At 34.8% G+C, this 18828-nt stretch overlaps 2 protein-coding genes across 2 annotated transcripts in view; both read left to right on the top strand.

Annotated features, from left to right (window-relative positions):
• Positions 1-18828, top strand: part of LOC148947365 (uncharacterized) — a 511279-nt gene that overhangs the window by 287644 nt on the left and 204807 nt on the right. The gene's annotated exons all lie outside the window — the stretch shown is intronic.
• LOC148947367 (uncharacterized) overlaps positions 1-18828 on the top strand; it is a 75709-nt gene that overhangs the window by 33666 nt on the left and 23215 nt on the right. Inside the window, exon 3 of the mRNA XM_089095779.1 lies at positions 3022-3189. Coding sequence (XP_088951905.1) covers positions 3022-3189 — 168 coding nt within the window. The remainder of the gene's footprint in view (positions 1-3021; positions 3190-18828) is intronic.

Below are 18828 nucleotides of genomic sequence, written 5' to 3'. Positions count from 1 at the left end.
GGTCATGCAGCGAAAATGCTTTACCTGAAGAAATATGATATTGGAATGCTGAAATTTTCTATGGATCTCAAATTTTTGACATGATTATATTGATTAGGGTTTTTCTATTGAAATTCACAAAAAAAGAATCTTAATACGTAAAATGAAAGAAAAATTAATTAGAAAGGTTTAACTTGAAGAATTGCGATATTTAAATCCCGAAATTCTTAAAAAGTTTGAATCTTTAAGAGGAAAATCGCTTTTTGCTATTGAAATTCAGAAAAATTGAAAATTCTTAAAAAATGAAAAATCGATAAAGTAGGAGAGCCTCGCTTGAAGAAAAATCTTATTTAAGTCCTTAAATTTTAATAAAAAGTGAAATCTTCACATTAAAGGTTTTTTTTTATTGAAACTCAAAAAATAAGAAACGTAAAATGCTAAAAATTAAAATTTCGAAGCAGATAGGCTTTACTAGAAGAAATATAATATTTAGTTATTTTGGGATAGTAGTCAGCCCCCACGAGACTTCTCAGGTAAAATTTATTTTCTATCATCCATAAATTATCGAATCTACAAGCAGTAGATGGTAGAAATCCCTTCCCAGTCATATAAATAAATAAAAATAAATTGATCTGACTCCTTGCAACTGTGCCTGAAACCACTTGTGACAGTAGCCACTTGCGACTTGAACTGTAACTACTGCGATTGTGAATACTTGTGACTGCGACTGAAGCTCCTTGCTATTGCAAGTACTCAAGATTATGACTATTCACGACTGCGACTGCTTGTAACTGCCAGTATTTATGACTTCAACTGTTAGTGCTTTGGACTGTGGCTCCTTGTGAGTGTAACTAACAGTAACTACACCTACTTGCAAAAGCAAGTACTTACGACAGTTACTACAGATGCTTGTGCGACTGCTTTTGACTGTGAATACTAGTAACTGCAACTAATTGCAATTCCAGTTACTACTAGTATTACTACAACTTCTACGATAAATACCGTAACTGCGACTGCTACTTATACTGCCACGACCACTAATAGTGTTGCTACTGGAACTATTACTACTGAAATTAAACCACTACTACTATGAATATTAAACTAAATCAAAAAGAGTTTAAGTGCAAGTGGGCTGTTAAAATTCAAAAGATGAAATATCTTAGTAACAGAATAGAGTATAAAGTTGATTTTTCCGGGGAAAGTTGAAGTAGATATAAACTAAATCAAAAGATGCATTATCAACCCAAACTGTCAAAAGGGTGCCTGTGAAATATCCCTGGAACAGATAAGGTTATTACCTTGGAACTCTTAGGAAATTATATGGGAAACCAAGTAAAAACCCACTATAATGCTGTTCTCACAACAACGCTTGCTGCTGCAGTGAATCGTTATTAGTGGTATGAATTAAAGAACTGGACTGTGACAACCCCAGAGGGAATATACTTTGCAACAAAGATGCAATAAATTCAGTGTAAGAAATTCTGAATCAGGACCCTCAGATCTAAAGTCATCTGCAATAGTTCACGTTTATTTTCTTTCATTTCGGGCTATACTTTTTTACACCTGTTTGTCTACTTTTAAGTTTGTTTATATGTTTGTGTTCGTCTGTTGGAATTTCTTGATAATAAAATCGAAACACTAAATAGTCAAAAATGGTGAGACACTTAAAAGGTTCTTATTGAATTGTCCGATCTTGATGCTATTATTGATTTTTTTTTTGGGGGGGAGGGGGGGATACTAAAACCACGCACTGTGACACGTAACAATATGTTGCAGTACACCTTGGACTCCATCCTCAGTATTCCAGCAAAACATAAAATAATCAGTTCTGTATGTCTGAAATTAAAAAAGCAAGTCGTTTTTATCAGAAAAGTAACAAGAAACATAAAAACATATAATGAAGAGAAAATATTTTGTTTATGGGGGGCTACTTCTTTCTCATATCCTCACTGTTCACGCTAAAGGTAATTTTAGCACTTCAAAAAAATTTCCTATTTCAACCTAGGCTCTCAATGAGACTCACAATGGGCACTCTACGACCCATATATTGGTTTTTTGTCCAAGCAAAACTAACAAACAACCAGTTAATTCTAAAACATAATATGGCAGTGATTGAAATTAAATACAGTAAACTAAGTATTATTGCTTGTACATACTGGCATATATATATTTTACTCATTGGCTAAATCGATCATGATAAAAACTACCGCTGCAATCATGAATACAGATTACACACAGGAAAAAAGCTTTCGGCTTTTTCTCTGCTGGATATAGTAAAGAACGAAGCCCAGTTGCAACCAAAGTCATCATATAGTTTTACTATAACGTCATTTATGATTGTAACCCACGATTATGATGCCATTCTTCACCTTGTATACGAAGAAACAGTTTTATGTCAAAAAATTGCTTCACTTTGACATCATCTTTTGTGTATTACAAAACGGGTAGGTGTAGCGATTTCCTTGAAAGTGAGTCATTTAACAGCTTTCTATAATGTTCCAGTACCCCGCTAGCAGTGAAAACAAAATTAATGTTAGAATTTCGGTTACTATTGGCCTGAGTCGTTCTTCACCTACAGTTTATTACCACGGATTATTTGATTTATATTTGATTTTCGGGGAAAACTATTAAAACCACTGTGAAAAAATCGTTTTCAACATCCGTGTGAGGCAGCCACCTAAGAAGGACCATAGAGGACACCCAGGTCTCCCCCAATTAGATTATACTGAAATACATACTATCAGTAAACAAATTAAACCTTGTCATAATTTGTTTAATTTGCTAGACTTAATGACTGAGTAGAGGGATTTGAGATTTGGCTATTCTTTTTACTTTTTTTTATTTCATTGATAACGCATACAGCTATGCATGAAAATAAAAGTGTGAATCAGGTCAAGTCCCTCTTTTTTTTCTTTTTTTTGCTTTTAGCACAGTTTGGTTTGCTTACGATAGTAAATTTCTAATGTAATTACCACCTGATACTGATACAAATCAATGTGTTTAATTATTTTCAACTTATTACTTACTATATTTATTATTTAGGAGTATGGCTGAAACTGATCAGTTACAAATATTTCGCTCTTTAGAGTCTGTTCTTTCAACAATGGGAGTAGATGGCAGAGCCTGTCTTCTTCGGACAATTTGTGAATTGCAGAGCTATCCAATCATGAATAGCGGCCTTATGGGAGAAATTCTAATCTTAGTTCTGACGTAAGTAGTAGAATTGCTCTTCAGCTTGTTTGTTACCAGCTTACACTTCAATCCTGGGCTGCAATTCTTAGTTTAATACAGCAGTTCTTTGCAGTTCTTAGACAATAGCGAGTATTTAGTTTATCAATTCAGTTTATTTTGTCCATATTTGAAACATAAAATCAAAATTGTTTTATCAATGGAATAATAATGGGTGCAGTACATTTAAGATACAAATAAGTAGGGTACCTCCATAGAAGGCGTAGACTAAAGGGGACATTATCCCTGAGGGTTCATAATAGAAACTGAGGCACCCTCACCCAAGAGCCATAAAACAGATGGAGGAGAAAGAAGGCCCCTCAAATGTACACTCAATAGGGCCCACCGTTGTCGGGACACGTCACTTGAATTACAGACTTTCCCCCCACAATAGTTTAAATTTTATGGTGACGCAGAACACCATCATAGGAGAATCCTTGATAGGAAGTCAACTACGGTGGGGCGTAAGATCCAGATCTATGTACAACGACCTCTGCAAAGGGCTGCCTCGATCCTGTCGGGGTACCCGTAATAATTGGGACTTTACGATTAACTCTATCCCCACTTGAGATGTGGCACCTCTCAAGGAAATTAAAGTCTAGTAAACGACACAGCATTCGCAGAGGGTTCTGATCAATGGATAATACGCCTGAGTTTGGAATGTTTTTGTTGGCATTTTCGTGCTGAAAAAACATCTTCCGAGCTAATTTATCTATTATGATTTGCCTCCCCGTTGTAACATAATATTTGTAGGAATGAATATATAATGAGTCTGAGATAATAGACTTGATGCTGTCTGTGCAAAGTTTTGACTCTTGTTGATAGATGAGCATTGTCAAGTGCTGGAAACCATGTTGTGACTTCTTGCTGTCCGGTTCTAAGTCCGGAGCTAAGTCCGGCACTAGGTATATAGGAGTACTGCTATTGATGTTAAAAGTAAATATTACCATCTAGTAGTGATCAGGGTTCATTGAAAGCTGAAAGTTCGGAAGGGTAGCTACACTCCGGGAAGCTAAGGCGTTGGAAGACTCCAGGTTGAGAATTTGAGAGAATTTTTCGAGGAAAAGTTTAATATTAAGCTGGAGAGCATAAAAGTTAAAAAAGTAGAAGATGAATGAAATAATTTTTGGAAATTAGTTGGTGAAGTCACTGATGGTGTCTTAGGGATGGAAATTAAGAGAGCAACTAGGAATATTAGTGAAACTGCTTTATGTTTAATAGAGAGGAAAAGAGGCTTTCATAAGAATTATCTGAGTGATAGACCATATGAAAACAAGAGGAATATACAGAAAGTAGAGAAATCATTACAATATGAACTAAGGAGCTGTTAAGTGGAGACTATGGATAAAGTTGCTGAGGATCTAGAAGATGCATCTAGACGGCATGATAGTAAAATATTGTACTGGAATTTTAATAAGTTGAGAAGGAGTAGTCAATCTGGACTTGTCCCAGTTAAAGATAGGAACGAGGCAACAATTAGTGACAAGGAAAGAATTAAAGAGAGATTGGCAGAAAATTTTGAGAATATGCTAAATCGGGGGAGAGTTACAGAAAAGATACAGTAAAAATTGAATAAGTTTATGCCACCTTGGATAGGAAGGAAGATTTATTTTACAAGGCATAATCAGTGGTAGCACTAAAAGGATAAAAAATAACAACGCCCCCTGTGCTGATAGTGTGGTAAATGAGTTTCAAAAATATGGTGGCTATGAGGTTAGAAATATGTTACAGAAGAATATGAATATGATTTTTGAAAAAAGGAAAGTACCTGGCAATTTTATGAAGACCCAAATTAAACCCCTGTATAAAAAAGGTGATAAGAGTGAGTGTGGTAATTATAGAGGCATTAGGCTGGCTTCTGTAGTTAGCAAATAATATAGTATGATGATAATTTTAGACTTAGAAATGTTGTAGACAAAGTTTTAAGACAAGAACAGGGCGGTTTAGTATGGGTAGAGGATGTGTCAACCAAATGTTCACTCTTAGGTTAACAACTAAGATGTGCCTGAGTCATCAAGCACCTTTAGTCCTCAGTTTTATAGATAATGAGCAAGCATATGATTCAGCTGATGGAAGAGGTTTAGCAAAAGTATTTCTTTTAATTTAAAAAACTTTTCAAAAAACAAGTTTTTCAAAGAAATGTAAAGAGCTCCGCAAAGCCAAAAATAAGCAGGAATAAAGCTGAATAACCTTCCAAGCGTAAAACTACCACAATTCATCATTAAAAAAATGAAACTTAAAACGAGTAGATATTACAATAAATAACTAAGTTAAGCTCAAAACGAGCAAAATTTCCCATGAGTTGAGCTGACAACCCCCATGCCTTCGCAGTACCAGAACATAATTTGTACTTTACTTTAAAAAAAAATAATAGCATGTATTGTCAGTTTAATACACATAAACAGTTATGTAATCCTTAAAGTCTTAATAATTATTTATTTATTGAAGTAAAAAATGTGAAAACATTTAAAATGTATTTTGCTTTCAGTAAAGTGCAAATTGTGTTCTGGTCTTGAAAAGGCATGGGGGCTGTCAGCCGTACTCATGCTAATGTCTGCTCGTTCTGAGTTTCATTCAGTTATTTATTATCTCTTTTTACTCTTAAAAAGGGCACTAGAACTTTTAATCTTGAATCAAAATAGCTTCTTTAAAAGTTTCAGTGATATTTCTAGCTATTATAGAGAAATCCTGGAATCCTGCTCTTTTGAAAACCTGAATGCATGTAGTTTTTCATTTAATTGAAACTTTCCCTAAACATTCCCTAAAAGATTCACCTTAATACTCTTTTCATTATCAGTTACAGCAACTGTAGTGGCAGTATTAATAGTATGCACACAATGCCCTTTGGCTAGTTAAAAATCCCCCACAACGTACCCTTTAAGGTCTAATTTAATAATGTAAGTTATTCTTGAGATACTGCTTTGTTATCTTTTTCGAAATCCACACGCTCATAGTTTGTTTGGGTTTAATTCAACATTTGCCTAAATATTCATTAAAAGCTTCACCTTAATGCTCTTAGCTTGGTTCATAGCAATATTTGTAGTAGTATTAGTAGCAGTATGCGCAAAGCACCTTTGGAATCTTCAACATTCCCTTCGGCATACGCTGTAAGTTTCAACTTAATGTCATCAACCGCTCCTGAAGCATTTCTGATACGTCCTCTTGAGAACCTGTGTATCCACAGTGTATTTCGATTTATATCCCTAAACTTTCAATGTATCATAATTTTTCGCCTTAATATCCTTTGCTTTAGCCTTAATAGCCTTATTTTTCGCCTTAATAGCCTTTGCTTTAGTGGCAGTAGTAGTGGTAGAAGTAGTAATAATAGTAGCAGTAGCATTAACATGAGTATAAGCAGTAGCATTATGATGCAAATGTTTTCTTTTGGTTCGGTCAATATCCTTAGCAACAAGTCCTATTAGTTTCAACTTCACACACTGTTCCTAATATATTGCTTTTATGCCCTTTGGACAACTGGCACACAGGCGGCGTGTTGTGATTCAGTTCACCTTCCCCCTCTTAATTTTGTGGAAAATTTTACCTCCGTACCCTTGAGAATAGTTGTAATAGCAGTCAAATTAGTAGTATTGGTATTACTAGAAGTAAAATTAGTAGTGATAGCGGTTATACTAGTAGCAGCAGTAATTCTATCGTATTGCCTTTTGTCAGCAGAACATCTATATCTACTGCTTGAAATTTTTACCTCAATACTCTTAGACTTACAGGTAGTTGCAATAAAAGTAGTTGGTGAAGTAGTGGTAGCACTATTAGTAGTAGTTAATGAAGCAGTGATAGTATTATTAGTAATAGCATGCAAATCTTGCTTTTTGTCAGATGGTCTTCCCCTTTAAGCATTCTCTGATAGGTCAAACTTAATACCCCAACCAATTCTTAAGATACGCTTTTTTGACAATGTACATGCGCATAGAGTCTTCTGATTTAGTCCAAATTTCGTGGTAATATTGTAAATGGAGGAGTGTGGTAGTAGCAGTGGTGGTAGTAGTAGTGGTGGCTGTTGTATTATTAGGGATAGTAAGCAAATATCGGCTTTTTGTTCATCTTCCTTATCATCCTCTGAAAGTTCCAAATTTATATACTCAGTCATTCCTGAGTTACGCCCTTCTGATAACTCTTATACACAAAACGTGTTTTTATTTAGTGCAACACTCCCCTCAGTATTCTCTTAACGGCTTGTATGATTGTCCTTCGTACTTTTGGAAAGTAAAGTTCAAACATGCATACCTTTCTCAATAACATAGCCTATACTATATGTAAACATGAACGAATTGCCTAACTTACAGCAAATGCCCTGAGGATAGTGGGGAGGTTGACATCCCCAAAGAAGTAATTACTGGCACTTAAAAACTCTCTTAAAATTCTAAGAGAGTATTTTAATAAATCTCAGAGCAAAATAACTCTCTTCAAATTGTCATCGGACGTGTTTTGGGGAATGAGAGGCTTGAAGGGGGGACAGGTTGCCCTCCATTCACTTTTGACTCTTAGAAAGGACACTAGAAATTCCAACTTCCAATCATGTGGAACCCATCTAATCCGAAGTCTATACGACCACCCGCTCCATAAAACCGTATAAACCCTGGGGCATAGTTTACAACTCTTGCCCCTGGGCTCTGGATGGGTTGTATTCACCCTGAAGACATTGCTACATGCTCTTCAACTATTGTGAACGGAATGGCTATCTCGAAATTTCTATCGGATGCATTTGGAGAAAATACAACAAAGGCAGGGGGTGGGGTAGCTGCGCTATGATCACTTTTACTCTTAAAAAGGGAACTAGAAATTTTAATTTCAAATCTGATGAGCCCCTGGGGGAAGGGCTGCAAGCTATGAACTTTGCCAATTGTTTACTCATATCATTGGTTATTGGGAAGTATACAGACTTTTTCAGGGGAAATTTTTCTGGTGGAGGGTCGGGGAGGGTTAAGTGGGAAGATCTTTCCCCTGAGGAATTTTTCGCGGGGAACGGAATTATCATGGAGGGGGCCGAGTTTCTCAGCATTATTTTAAAAAAGATCAGAAATTAAATAAAAAAACAGGATTTTTTTCAATTGAAAGTATGGAACAGCATTAAAACTTAAAACGAACAGAAACTATTACGTATATAAGGGGGTCGGCCCCCCAAAATACCTTTCAGTTTACGGTAAAGTTTTTTTTAACTTTTAAAAGAGCTTTCTATTTTAATGAAATGGCCTTTATGGTTCAGGAGTCATTCTTAACTAATTGGAACAAAAAGTCAAACTTTTGCGTAAAGAGCGAGGTACTGAGGAGGGGGTGGACCCTCTCATATGCGTGATAATTTTTGTTCGTTTTAAATTTTGAAGCTGTTCCTTACTTTCAGCTGAAAAACAAACTTTTTTTTTTAATTATTAGTATAGATAGTGGGTGTCATTAAGATATTTAAAGTGTTGTTTCATAGTTGAAAAACATTTGGAACAATAGGAAAAACAAGTCTGTGAACCAGGGTTACCTTATCAGGTTTTTTCAGTCGTAAGTTATTTTTCATTTATTTGTTTGTTTGTTTTTCTCTCTTTGGTCACTCCACATTTTTTAGCATTGTAAAGAGTGATTAAAAGTCAAATAATGATAATAATAATGACAGCTTGTGTCCATATTTCTGTATATTACTGATTATTAGATTCTGCAAGTTGTGAATTTTTTTTCTCTTCATCTTTCCCCCCTCCTTTCATGTTATTTCTCTTTTGTTTTAGTTGCTTTTAAATTTTATGTGTTAATTTGTAACTGGTAATCTTTAATTTCTATATTTATTTGCGTTGCATTTTTATGTGTTTTTCTTCGTGATACTCCAAATATTGTACCTCTGTATAGGGTGGGTTAGAAATAAATAATAATAATAATAATTAGAATATTCAAATCTACAGTGATTACAGTGATTAAATATGGTTCTGAAACACGGACGCTCTAAAAAGTGAAAAGAAGGTTTACCAGATTTCTTCCAGGGAAATTGCTAATGGACTCTTTTGGGTACCGGGCTGACTGGCCTTATTTGGAACTTTAGATTACACGGAAAGTGTGGTTCAATTCCGTTGTTCCCGTCTTTTATGTAACACTTATTTGCAAAACTAGGTAATTGACTCATGGTATTTTCCTTTATTTATAGAATTATGAAAAAAACGCTTTATATTTCGACCGTTTGTTCTTTGGATGAAGGATGACAAATTGCCAAATACCATCCTTTTCTGCCAATTATCTAAAGCCAAAAGAAAAACAGGACGTCCTCTAATTGGGTGGAAACAGGCTGAGAGAGATATGGTTCTGAAGCACGGACGCTCTAAAAAATGAAGGAATGTTTCCCAGATTTCTTCCAGGGAAATTGCTAACGGATTCTTTTGGGTACCCGGTTGACTGACCGTATTTTGAACAGTAGGCTGCTCGGAAAGTGTGGTTCAATTCCATTGTTCCGTCTATTGTTTATGTAATACCAATTCCATTGTTTATGTAATACTTATTTGCAAAACTAGGTCAACTGACTCACGGCACTTCCCTTTATTTATAGAATTCTGAAAAAACGCTTTATATTTCGACTATTCATTCCTAATTAAAACGTTTAGAAAGGAATATTGTTCTTTGGATGAAGGATGACAAATTGCCAAATACCATCTTTTTCGGCCAATCATCTAGAGCAAAAAGAAAAACAGGTCGTTCTCTAATTGGGTTGAAAGAGGCTGAGAGAGAGTAATGAAAACAAACTAGGACTTCTTGGGAGTGCGTAAAGAATGAAGCTTTGAATAACCCGGGATGTAGAAGTAGCTTGCGCAGGTGTGATTTTCTCAGGTTGCTTGGTGCTGCAGTGAATCACTAGTAGTAGTAGTAATTAAAAACAGCAATGAACATAACAAAATAATAATTCAAAGAATAAAAACATACTATAGCAATGAATAAAGAAAAAGAAACATAATTTGGAAATGCTACTGCTACTGTTTTTTTCTCCGTTCTCTCGCTACCCCTTCGATGAATGGTTATTATTCTAGTTGTTGATTTGGAAAGATTGAGATCACTTGAAAGAGATTCATTAAATTTTCAGGATTTACAAGGTGGTATTCCCCATAAAGATCTAGATCAGGATTTTTGTGAGGTACACCCTAAAACATATCATAAATGCACTATTGAAATTAATAATGTGTTGTCAGGACCCAGTGAACTGAATTTGTTATTGTGGAATTGTCAAGGTCTCGATAGCTCTTTGGATTATTTAAAGGAAATGTGTCTGTTTTCGAAATTAGATGTGATTGCTCTGACAGAAACATGGTTGAGAGATCGTACGACAAGTTTATTAGATATAGGTGAACATGGACTTCATGTTCAGAATAGAGAGAAAAGGCAACATGGTGGACTGGCAGTTTATGTTAGGAATGGTCTCGATATTAAGGTGAGGAATGAAAAGCGCGTAAATAAGGAAATGGTATTTGAAAATGTGGTATTAAAATTATGTAAATCGGGACAGAAATTTTTTGTGGTTCTAGTGTACCACCCGCCGTCAGGTTCTACTGAAGAATTCTTGGAGCTCCTAGAAAAGCAATTCGATGAGCTTCTTGATAATAATAAACCTTTGTTCGTGTGTGGTGATTTTAATCTGGACCTAAATAGAGTGAGTGCTAATCCTAATATTCGTGAAGTCTTGAATGTGATGTTTTGTTATGGTGTGTTTCCTGTGGTGAATATTTGTACTCGGGTAACTGCCAATTCTGAGTCCCTCCTTGATAATATTTTTGTGATATTAAGTGTGATTCAGTTTCGGTTGTGATTAATGATGTTTCTGGTCACTTTGGTGTTTTGAAGTGTGTGAATAATTTTTGCACACCGAAGGGTAAGAATTCAAGAACACATAATGATCGATTGAGAATTGATGGAGATGTTTTGGTTCGGTTTAAAAATGAATTAGAAAAATGTAAGTTTCAGTTTCTTGAAGATAGTGAAATTGATGTAAATATGAAGTTTTGTTTATGGTACGGTGAAGTGAAGGAATTATGGTAGTCATGTTGTGATACGTGAAGGCAGTCAATTCGAGCCAAGACACCAGTTAAACCATGGATTTCTTTGGGATTTATGACTGTAAAAATGAAAAGAAGACTGCTATTTAAGCATTCCAATGAACCACCAGAAGTCGAAGAGAGGTACAGAAAATATAATAACGAATTGAATAAGCAACTTCGAAAAGCTAAAATTGAATATTTCAGAGAGAACTTTAAAAAGTCGGAAGGAAATCCTGCGAAGACCTGGGAAACAATCAACTCGGTAATCCGCCCAACCTGTTACCCCAGTTTGTACCTCATCGCAACAGGAAGCAGCTGAACAGATGTGTTACCACTTTACACATATTGGAAAATATATAGCAGGTACAGGATCCTCCTCCTCTGTAGAAGAGTCTTTTGTTCAGTTTTTACCTGTGGCTAGTGATGTTTCTGCTCTTTTGCGTCCGATTAATGTTGAGGAGCTCCGAAAGACAGTTTGGAGCATGAAGAGTAATGCCGCAGGTAGTGATTATTTTTCCCTGAAAGTTTTGAAGCATGTATTTCCAGTTTTCCATCATTTGGTGTACCTATTTGATCAGTGTATGAAATGTGGTATTTTTCCTGATTGCTTTAACTCGGCTAAAGTTATTCCGTTATTTAAAGGTGGTGATAAGAATTCTTTCCATGATTATAGACCTATATCTCTTCTCCCAGTGTTAAATAGAGTGTTTGAAAAGATGATAAATGCTAGAATGGTTGAGGTTCTAGAATCGCGGAGACTTCTAAGTCTAACCCAGTTTAGATTCCAAAGAGGAATGTCGACGAAACAGGCCGTTCTGTTTTTGGTGACGATCGTAAATGAAGCCCTGGCTGCTGGTTGGAAAGCAGCTTCAGTTTCTCTCGATGTTGTGAAGCCCTTTGATTCGGTTGATCATGGTATACTGGTTGCAAAACTTGATAATTGTGGATTTCGTGGTGTATTCTTAGGCTTTTTAAGGTCTTTCCTTCATAATCGTTCTTTGTATGTGAGTGTTGGAGGTGCCGTATCGGGTACAAAGAAAGTTGAATATGGTGTGCCACAAGGGTCTGTGCTCGGGCCTACACTGTTCTTAGTCTTCATTAAAGATTTGTGCGGAGCTGTGGAGGGTTTGCCGTTTGACCTGAATTTTCCCGTTAGCGAAACCATAAATTTCATTATTGTGCGAATTATAGATGATATACATTTTAAAGTAGCAGCGAAGACGGAACTGAAACATATGGAGAAGCTTATTACGGGTATGCACTAAATATGTAAGTGGACTAGAGCTAACAAACTGGGTTTGAATCATAACCAGGCGCAGTTTATAGTTTACAGAAGAAACCCCCAATTACTATCTATGGATTAATGAGCTTTGACTTGTTGACACTTCAATCCAGCGACTAAAGAATGTCAAGTACCTTGGTGTCCTGATAGATGAATGTTTAAGTTGTAAACCCCATATAGACTTCTTAAGTAGTAAGATTGCAAGGAATGTTGGGATTATGAGAAATCTGAGGATTTTTTCCCCTGTGATGTAATAAGGTCTTTGTATTTTTCTCCTGTTCACCCGTACCTTTTGTACTGTAATGTTGTTTGGTCCAGTACTTTCCCGACACATCAACTTTTGCTTCGTGCGATGCAAAACTCAGCTATTATAGTGCTTTGTGGTGATACAAAAGGTGCATCAGTGAGAAGGAGATATGTTGAACGACATATTCTGCCTTTACATGGAGTTTTTAAATTTTATTCAGCTTTGTTTTTGTTTAAATATGAGCGTGGATTATTGCCAAAATGCTTCAGTCAAATGTTTGTAGCTGGATGTAATGTCCAAGAATGCTCAACCAGAACAGCGTCCCAAATAAGATGACCTCAGGCTTCAACTCGAAGATCATTCTTCTCTCTCCGTCATGTGGGACCAGGGTTTTATAATAGTTTACCAAATGAATTATTAGTTTAAGAAAATATTGCTAGTTTTAGGAGTAGGTTAAAATCTCTGTGTTTTGGTGAGTATATTATTTCTTAGAGATTTTCTCTTGAGTGGTCTCTCAGTTGTATTTTGGTTATTTTTTATTGTGGTTTTGTGAGGGTGGTAGTGAGAGAACGGTGATAATTATTTATGGTTTGTTTTTTTATTTTAGGAGTTGCACTAACTTGGAGGAGGTTGTGCCTTGCCTTTTTTTCTCTTTTCTTTTTTTTTATTTATTGTTTTACGTTGTTGATAGTGATGTGTATATTAGGTTTTTTGAAGAGTGTATAGCCTAAACAAGTTTGCTTCTGGTAGTTGATTTATTTATGTATTTTATTTAAATAAAAACCCTTATCAGATATCAATGATGCTGCAAAATCTATTCATAGAATTGAGCAGACTGGCGTCAAGACTTTTTCCCTTACCACCCTATCCTCTTACTTAATTATCTTTCAGGGATATCCCAAATATGCTCAAGTATAACGGATAGTGAAAAATAGAGCACAGTAAAAAGAAAATTGAAACATAAAACAGATTTGTTTTAGGGTTTCAAAGTTAAACGTGAGGCATTGAGGAGGAAGCAGCCCCTTATATATGGAATAGTGTCTGTCTGTTTTGAGTTTCAATATTGCTCCTTATTTTCAGTCGAAAAACTTGTTTTGTTTATTTAGTTACTGGTCTATTTTCAAACAATAAGGGGAAAACGACCTCCTCAATAGAATATTCCCAACCCCACAAAAAATCATTTATGGAAAGTTCCTTCAGTGCATAATTTGCCCGGTAGATTCTATCCCCGCTGAAAATTTTCTGCATAAAATGTTTTCCTTAGCTAACTTTCATTAGAAAAAAGACTTATCTTTTATTTAATTCATTATTTTTTTTCTAAATCATGCCAGAAATCCCCCTCCTTGAAAATTTTTTTCCTGAATCTCCCCCCCCCCGCCTCTATTGGAAAATTTTTCAGTGAATAATTCTCCCCTGGAGAATTTTTCCCTCGGAAAACACCCTCCACTGACAAATAACCCGGACGATTTTAGCCCCGCTGTAATTTCCCCGAGACTATTCTCTCGACATATTTCCACATGTGCCTAAGAGAAAGTAAGAAAAATAAAAAAAAAATGGTATGGCAATTCTGCAAAATTCCCCCCAATGTAAAATTCCCCCTGGATAGTACTTAACTGGAAACTTCCGTCCCCACAAAAAATTTTCCCCGTGGAGAACAACCGCGTAGGAAATCCACCCTTTCCCCCCGAAAGATATCTCTATATATCCTAATACCAATTAGTGTAGCCTATATAAATAATTGTCAAATTTCAAAACTTGCAGCCATTTTCCCATGGGCTGTGAGTAATATTGTATTAATGTCTCCGGGACGGCAGTACTTAGATCATACGGGAGGGCCGATATTCTGGGAGGGCAGTACCCCCACCATACGGGAGGGCTCATATTTCAATTGGACAGTACCCCTTAATTGTGTCAATCTAAGGAAGCGAACAGACCCACCTTTTTGGGTCAATCTAAGAGAGCGGACAGTACCCCCTTATTATGTCAATCTAAGGAAGCGGACAGTACTCCCACCATAAAAGTGGGCTATCATTCCTGGCAGACATATTTTTGTATGACTGATGTTTTATTTAAAATTTTTTTGTATGGGTGTTTCATGTTTATGGATGTAACGATTTTTATTGTTCATTACATTGGTGTTTTATTTGATGTTTATCCATACATGCGGGCTATCATTCAAGGCAGACAAATAGTCAATCCATACAAGTGGACTATCATTGGATGTTTTATTTAATGTTGTTTTTTTTGTACGGATGTTTTATGTTTATGGATGTAAGGATTTTTTTATCGTGTGGATGTTTTATGTTTATGAATGTAAGGATTTTTATTGTTCACCATACAAGCGGGCTATCATTCCATGTTTTATTTAATGTTGTTTTTTTGTATGGATGTTTTATGTTTATGGATGTAAGGATTTTTATTGTTCGTTATACAAGCGGGCTATCATTCCTGGAAGACATATTTTTTGTATGAATGATGTTTTATTTAATGTTTTTTTGTATGGATGTTTTATGTTTATGGATGTAAGGATTTTTATTGTTCATTATATTGGTGTTTTATTTGATGTTTATTCATACATGTGGGCTATCATTCCATGTTTTATTTAATGTTTTATTTGTATGGATGTATTATGTTTATGGATGTAAGGATTTTTATTGTTCACCATACAAGCGGGCTATCATTCCATGTTTTATTTGATGATGTTTTTGTGTATGTATGTTTTTTATATATGACTGTAAGTATTTTAATTGTTCACCATACATGAGGACTTTAATTCCTGGCAGACATTTTTTGTATGAATGGTGTTTTATCTATGTTTTTTTGTATGGATATCTTATGTTGATGGATGTAAGGATTTTTGCTGTTCATTATATTGGTGTTTTATTTGATGTTTATCCATACACGCGGGCTATGATTCCAAGCAGAAACATATTCAATCCACACAAGCGGGCTATCATTCCATGTTTTATTTAATGTTTTTTATTGTATGGATGTTTTATGTTTATGGATGTAAGGATTTTTATAGTTCACCATACAAGCGGGCAATAATTCCATATTTTATTTAATGTTTTTTTTTTGCATGGATGTTTTATCTTTATGGATGTAAGGATTTTTTTTTATTTTATGGATGTTTTATATTTATGGATGTAAGGATTTTTATTGTTCACCATACAAGCAGGCTATAATTCAATGTTTTATTTAATGATGTTTTTTTGTATGGATGTTTTATATTTATAGATGTAAGGATTTTATTTTTTACCATACAAGCGGGCTAACATTCCAAGCAGACACAGGCCAATTGATGTTAAGTGTCACAATATCGTAATAAGTTATTTGCACATTCGATTTATCAATTGGATTTTTGGTAGGTGTTAACAGTGACCTGTTTCAGAGCATCATTTACGGCATCATCCTGAGAATATGCATAACACGATGATTTGAGATGCATACTGGACAGACAATTTCTTCTGATGGTTGGTTTCCATGTCACCACTCAAGGACCCTAAGTCAGGCCCCCATAAGAACCCATAAGAACCATAGGTTATGTTAGGTTACGTGCGCACGCACAAAAAACCTAACCTAGCCTATGGATTTGATGTTTCCGTGCACAAATGTGGACTTTTGTTTTTGATGTTTAAATTATGTATTGCCATCTATATCTATAGGTGTAAAGATGGCAGAAGTTGAGAAAAAAGTTTTTTCATCTCTTGGATCCATATGTCTTATGTTCAATCATACCCAGAAACAAGAAATGGCATGTGTGCTGCCATAGTTAATTTGAAGTCAAAAGATGGAATCAGTTTTTTGTTGGTGAAACCTGTTACATGTTCTTTTTCCATAGAAGAGAAAAAAGTTACACTTCGATTTTGATTTCTTTTTCAAAGATATATTCTAGTTCTGAGAATTACCAAAGAAGATAAAAAAAGCAACCCTTCAGTCTGGAGTTTCCTCTGGAGTTAATATCGTACCCTAAAAATAATGGAATCAAAGACGAAGTAATGCAATAGAATATTGTTACTAAAATAGTTACATGATGAATATCATCATAAAAAATGAAAACCTTAAATCTACTCATAAAATATTTCATATTTTTCTCCAGATGTCATATATTTTTATTTCAGAGGTATTCACAGCTTTTAAAAACCTCGTCATACATTTCACTGTCGATAAATCCGATTTCATGGACTTCACCCGTTGGTAAACCCATTATGGTAGCAGTAACGTTTGCTGATGCTTTGTTTTTCATCAATTCATCTTTATATTCCTTGTTGATATTGTCTTTCAAAGCCCTTTTTATTTTGCATGCGGATTCTTCATAATATTTTCTCGTGACAGGGCACATATTCCCTTTCTGTGTCATATACGACTTTCTACCTGGTTTCAGCAACATTCACATCATACATCTCACCACTGCTATTTGTGTCTTCATTGACAGTATCTGATGGTAAATTACATGATGAATATCATCATAAAAAATGAAAACCTTAAATTTACTCATAAAATACTTCATGTTTTTTCTCCAGATGTCATATATTTCCATTTCAGGGGTATGCACAACTTATAACAACTTCTTCATACATTTCACTGTCAATAAAACTGATTGCACGGACTTCATCCGTTGGTAAGCCCGTTACAGTAGCAGTAAGGATTGCTGATGCTTTGTTTTTCATCAATTAATCTTTATATTCCTTGGTGATATTTTCTTTAAACATCACTTCAATTCTGATTTTTGTTTCTTTTTTTCAAAGATATACTCCAGTTCTGAGAATAACCAATGAAGACAAAAAAAAATCTACTGTTCAGTTCTGAGTTTCCTCTGGAGCTGATATCGTACTCTAAAAATGATGAAAACAAAGACGAAGTAATGTAATAAAATATTTTTATGGATATAGTTATATGATGAATATCATCATAAAAAATGAACACCTTAAATCTACTCATAAAATACCTTATGTTTTTTTTCCAGATGTCATATATTTCCATTTGAGGGGTATACATAACTTTTAACAACCTCGTCATATATTTCATTGTAGATAAAACCGATTTCATGGATTTCATCCGTTGGTAAACCCATTATGGTAGCAGTAACGTTTGCTGATGCTTCTCTTTCATCAATTCATCTTTATATTTCTTAGTGATATTGTCTTTCACAGCCCTTTTTATTTTACTTGTTGTTTCATCATAACGTTTTCTCGTGACAGGGCACATATTCCATTTCTGTGTCATAAATGACTTTTTATCTGGTTTCAGTTACATTCACATCATACATCTCATCATTGATATATTTTTCTTTATTGACAGTATCTGATGGTAAATTATATGATGAATATTATCATAAAAAATGAACACCATAAATCTACTCATAAAATACTTCATGTTTTTTCTCAGATGTCATATATTTCCATTTCAAGGGTATACACAACTTTTAACAACCTCGTCATACATTTCACATTCGATATAACCTATTTCATGGACTTCATCCGTTGGTAAACCCATTATGGTAGCAGTAACGTTTGCTGATGCTTTGTTTTTCATAAATTCATCTTTATATTCCTTGCTGATATTGTCTTTCAAAGCCCCTTTTATTTTACTTGTGGTTTCTTCATAATGTTTTCTTGTGACAGGGCACATATTCCATTTCTGTGTCATATATGACTTTTTATCTGGTTTTAGTTACATTCACATCATACATCTCATCATTGGTAATTTGTCTTCATTGACAGTATCCGGTGGTAAACTGTCGACAATACCATCAATATTCATCAATGCTTTTCTTTTCTTAGAATTGTCATTAATTTCCATGTTAATATTCTCTATCAGTGCCTTTTTAATTCTAGCGGTGATTTCATCGCTTGGATTCTGAATTTTTTTTTCAAAGATATATTCCAATTCTGAGAATCACCAAACAAGATAAAATAAAGCTACCCTGTAGTTCTGAGTTTCTTCTAGAGCTGAAATCGTATCCTAAAAATAATGAATACAAAAAACGAAGTAGTTTAATGAAATATTTCTATTGAAATAAATATAAGATGAATATCATCATAAAGATGAACACCTTAAATCCACTCATAAATTGATTTTGA

Source organism: Artemia sp. Qi Xiang Cuo, chromosome 10 (genome assembly GCF_049724085.1).
Source record: "Artemia sp. Qi Xiang Cuo chromosome 10, ASM4972408v1, whole genome shotgun sequence".
Taxonomy (NCBI): Eukaryota; Metazoa; Arthropoda; class Branchiopoda; order Anostraca; family Artemiidae; genus Artemia; species Artemia sp. Qi Xiang Cuo.
Note: the sequence above shows the minus strand (reverse complement) of the source record. Positions and strands in the feature narration are given on the sequence as shown.